Below are 3,764 nucleotides of genomic sequence, written 5' to 3'. Positions count from 1 at the left end.
TTAGCCTGCAACCTAACCTGCTCCGGGGCAGGTTAGCCGCTCAGCATCAGTTACCATGGAGATCTAGCCTGCTAAAAAGAGAACCAGCTTCGTAGGACCGGAAACCCAGAGTTTACCTGAAGTTAGCCGCTAAGAGAACATCCTGCTTCGTAGTACACCCCCCAGGTGAACACAAAGAGACACTCAAACACATGAAGGAAGACCAGACACAGGGAGAACAGAATTTTAAAAATAAAACCGGAAACTAAACAAACAACACTAAAATCATGACAAGGACAGATCCCTCCACCTGTAGCAGAATCTACGTTTCAAACCACTGCAGTCCCTTTGAGGAGGTCCTACTCGTCTCATTGTACAGTGACCATAAAGGATTCTACTCCATCAGTCATTACATACCAAACCAGTATGTTTGGTATGTAATGTGTGACCAGTTTGAATGCCAGATGATACGGTAAATCTCTGCCTCTGCGGACTCTGATGTCTCAAGGCCTGAGGACGCATGGAGTGAGTGAGGGAAGGAAAAAGGGATGAAGGAAGGGATGGAGGACAAAGTGACACAAACACTGAAAAGACGTTATATAAAAAGCCCCTACCTGACGAGAGGGGGGGGGTTTCCTGTGACTCTGCACTCCAGACGGATGGGGCTCCCCTCGGCCACCTCCTGGCTCTTCAGTTTCTGCAGGAAGCAGGGGGGGGTCAGCGGGATCTGAGATGGAGCAGCAGAGGGGGGGTGATGGAGGAGGTGGTGGTGGTACACTGGAGGAGCGTCAGGACCCCCTGCTGGCTCGCTGGGATGCTCCTCTTCCTGCTGGTGGGAAGTAGTGAATGACAGGATGTGTGATTACCTAGAAGAGCATCAGGACTGTTTGAGGCATATGATAGCTATGTGATTAACATGATGATTCAGCCTCTATGGAGAGAGACATATGACAAGCATGATCATTTCTGACGTGGAGCTAATCTGAAGTAAACATTGAATACTGCTTTCTATTCCTCCATCTTGGGACTGTGGAACTCCCTCTCTTGGATATCAGCATGTGAAGGACACTGCTCAGGAACTAGTTGATGCTCTGTATGTGATGACTCCTTCCATTCTGGAGAGGATCACAGATACATGGATCCCGAGGTTCAAGATCAAGCCGGGGAACAGAGAGATTTAACATTTTTAAGTATTCAGACAAAGTCAGATTTTGAGAAAAAGTTTGATCTTTTTGATTTTTTAGAAGTCATTTTTTTAGATTTTTTTAGAAGTCTTTTTTTTTTTTTTTTTTTTTAAAAGGTCAGAATTTTGAGATTTTGAGAAAGTCAGATTTTATTGGGTTTTGGGAAAAAGTCAGAATTTTGAGAAAAAGTCAGAATTTTTGGAGAATTTTGATAAAAAGTCAGAATCTTTAGAGAAATTTGAGAAAAAGTCAGGATTTTGAGATTTTTAGGAAAAAGTCTGGATTTGGATAAAAAGTCAGAATGTTAAGAATGTTGTACATGACAGGATTTACTGCTTTCTATCCCTCCATGTTGTGAATGTGTCCCTCTCTTGGATATCAGCATGTGAAGGACACTGTTCAGGAACTAGTTGATGCTCTGTATGTGATGACTCCTTCCATTCTGGAGAGGATCACAGATACATGGATCCTGAGAGATTTAACAAAGAGTATCTGTACTTCTACTTGAGTAAAGGATGTGTGTACTTTTGCCATCTCCTCTTCCTGGTGATGCTCCTCCTCCTGGCGGGGGTTTTGAGGAGGAGCAGGGGTCTGTTTTTGTCCGTGGGGGGTCAGGTACCCGCTGTCCGGAGAGGAGGCATCGTCCTCCTGGTGGGCGGAGCCTCTGAAGATGGAGGACAGCTCCTCGATGAAGGTGGCGGCGCGGCTGCAGAACTCTGAGGTCGACGCCGCGCGGTCGTTTAGCTCCAGACCTTCATGAAGGAGGCGGGGCTTATCCTGTTTATAGACGGGGGGCAAGGGTTTGAGACAGGGGGTGGGCTTCTCCACCTCTCTGGACGTGTGTTTAATGAGGGGCGGGGCTTCAGATGCTGCACCATCACCTTCAGATGGAGAGGAAGCTTTAGTTTGGGGGTTTTCAGCAGTGTAAGAGGATTCTGGGTCCTCTAATGTTCCCCCGAAGGCCTCCAGGGCCAGGTCCAGGCTGCGGTGGATCTCCTCTGCATTCAGGAATGCCGTGAGGTCAGCGAACCCCTCTTCCAGCTCTGGGTCCAGGTGCGGGGCCCCCCCCCCAGAGGACGCCTCAGGCGGGTTCCAGCTCCCGTCCTGCATCCTGAAACACAGAGAGAGGGAGGTAAACAGTTAGTGTGTATCTTTAGGGCTTTTATTGTGAAAGGAAAGCAGGAAGGAGTAATAATAAGTAACATGTTCAACACTGAATTCAACCACTGACCACCCCCCCCCCCCCTTTTTCTGTTTCTGTTTGTCTCTTTACGTATTTTCTTCGTTTTTGTGTTATTCTCTGTCAAAGCGTCTTTGAGTTTCTAGAAAAGCGCTATATAAGTGTCATGAATTATTATTATTATTATGAAGTGCACGCACACACACGCACACGCGCACACGCACACACACGTACACACGCACACGCACACACACACACACGCGCGCGCACACACGCACACACACACACACACGCGCACACTCCGATTATGTCAGAAAATAATCTCTGAGTCAAACAAACGTTCTGATACTTACACGTTTAGTTCAGCAGGATAATCTCCACATATTAACACCACTTTATGATTTTGGATGTACAAAGCTAATGTTGGGCTATAAAGGAACTACAGCACGGTCACATGACTTCACGTCTCCACCGCTAAGCTAAAGGAGGCTAATGTTGGGCTATAAAGGAACTACAGCACGGTCACATGACTTCACGTCACCACCTCTAAGCTAAAGGTGGCTAATGTTGGGCTATAAAGGAACTACAGCACGGTCACATGACTTCAAGTCTCCACCGCTAAGCTAAAGGAGGCTAATGTTGGGCTATAAAGGAACTACAGCACGGTCACATGACTTCACGTCACCACCGCTAAGCTAAAGGAGGCTAATGTTGGGCTATAAAGGAACAAATAGCATAAATACTTGATGTGTGTTAGTGTTGTAAACTCTTGTTGTTGTTGTTGTTGAATGTCCTCTCTTGTTATTTACACTAATGTTTATAACTTAACTGTTCTTATTCACTGCTTCCAGCCAGAGGACTACAGCTGTGCTTCAAGCTAACTCTGGTAAATGCTAAGAAGCTGTGCTAATAAATAGTTCCCATGTCATGTGTATTTATATTGACATGTGTTATAGTGTAGCATGTTGTTGCTGCTGTGGAGACACTCGTCTGACGCAGAGCGACTCTCATGGTGTCCTGCAGACCGGCTGTTGTTATTTTTAATCCCCAGGGCTATGTTACACAGCAGCAGCAATGCAGACACACACACACACACACACACACACACACACACACACACACAGAGAACAATAAGTGCTGTGCTTATTAAATATGAAAGTGGAACATTTTGAACGTTGATTGACAGCACTGTCAGTCAAACTTCCACTTCCTTCTTTTCTCTCCATCATTTTAGAAACCTTGTTATGTTAACTTGAATATTGTCATAAGAACTTTTATATATGCATGTTCACAGTATTTGTTATATTAAATACAGATAGATAGTGTACCATTTGAAAGACTCAACATGAGAGAAGATACTCTGTTTGAATTAGACTGTGAAATATCAATATATGTGCAAGAGTTTGAATTTGAGTCTGTCC

The 3,764-nt window shown here is 45.2% G+C and overlaps 1 protein-coding gene across 2 annotated transcripts in view; it reads right to left on the bottom strand.

The window, feature by feature from the left end:
• Positions 1-500: 500 nt before the first annotated feature.
• Positions 501-3,764, bottom strand: part of palld (palladin, cytoskeletal associated protein) — a 4,006-nt gene continuing 742 nt past the window's right edge. Inside the window, exons 2-3 of one of the 2 annotated variants that reach the window (XM_079651473.1) lie at positions 1,689-2,274; positions 501-805 (exon numbers count right to left, since the gene is read on the bottom strand). In XM_079651473.1, coding sequence (XP_079507599.1) covers positions 590-805; positions 1,689-2,274 — 802 coding nt within the window. In that variant the 3' untranslated portion in view covers positions 501-589. Of the gene's footprint in view, positions 809-1,688; positions 2,275-3,764 lie in introns of both variants that reach the window. The other variant, XM_079651472.1, reaches the window with a different exon arrangement.

Source organism: Notothenia rossii (assembly GCF_949606895.1).
Source record: "Notothenia rossii genome assembly, chromosome: 1".
NCBI lineage: Eukaryota > Metazoa > Chordata > Actinopteri > Perciformes > Nototheniidae > Notothenia > Notothenia rossii.
This window is presented reverse-complemented; position numbering and strand designations above follow the sequence as displayed.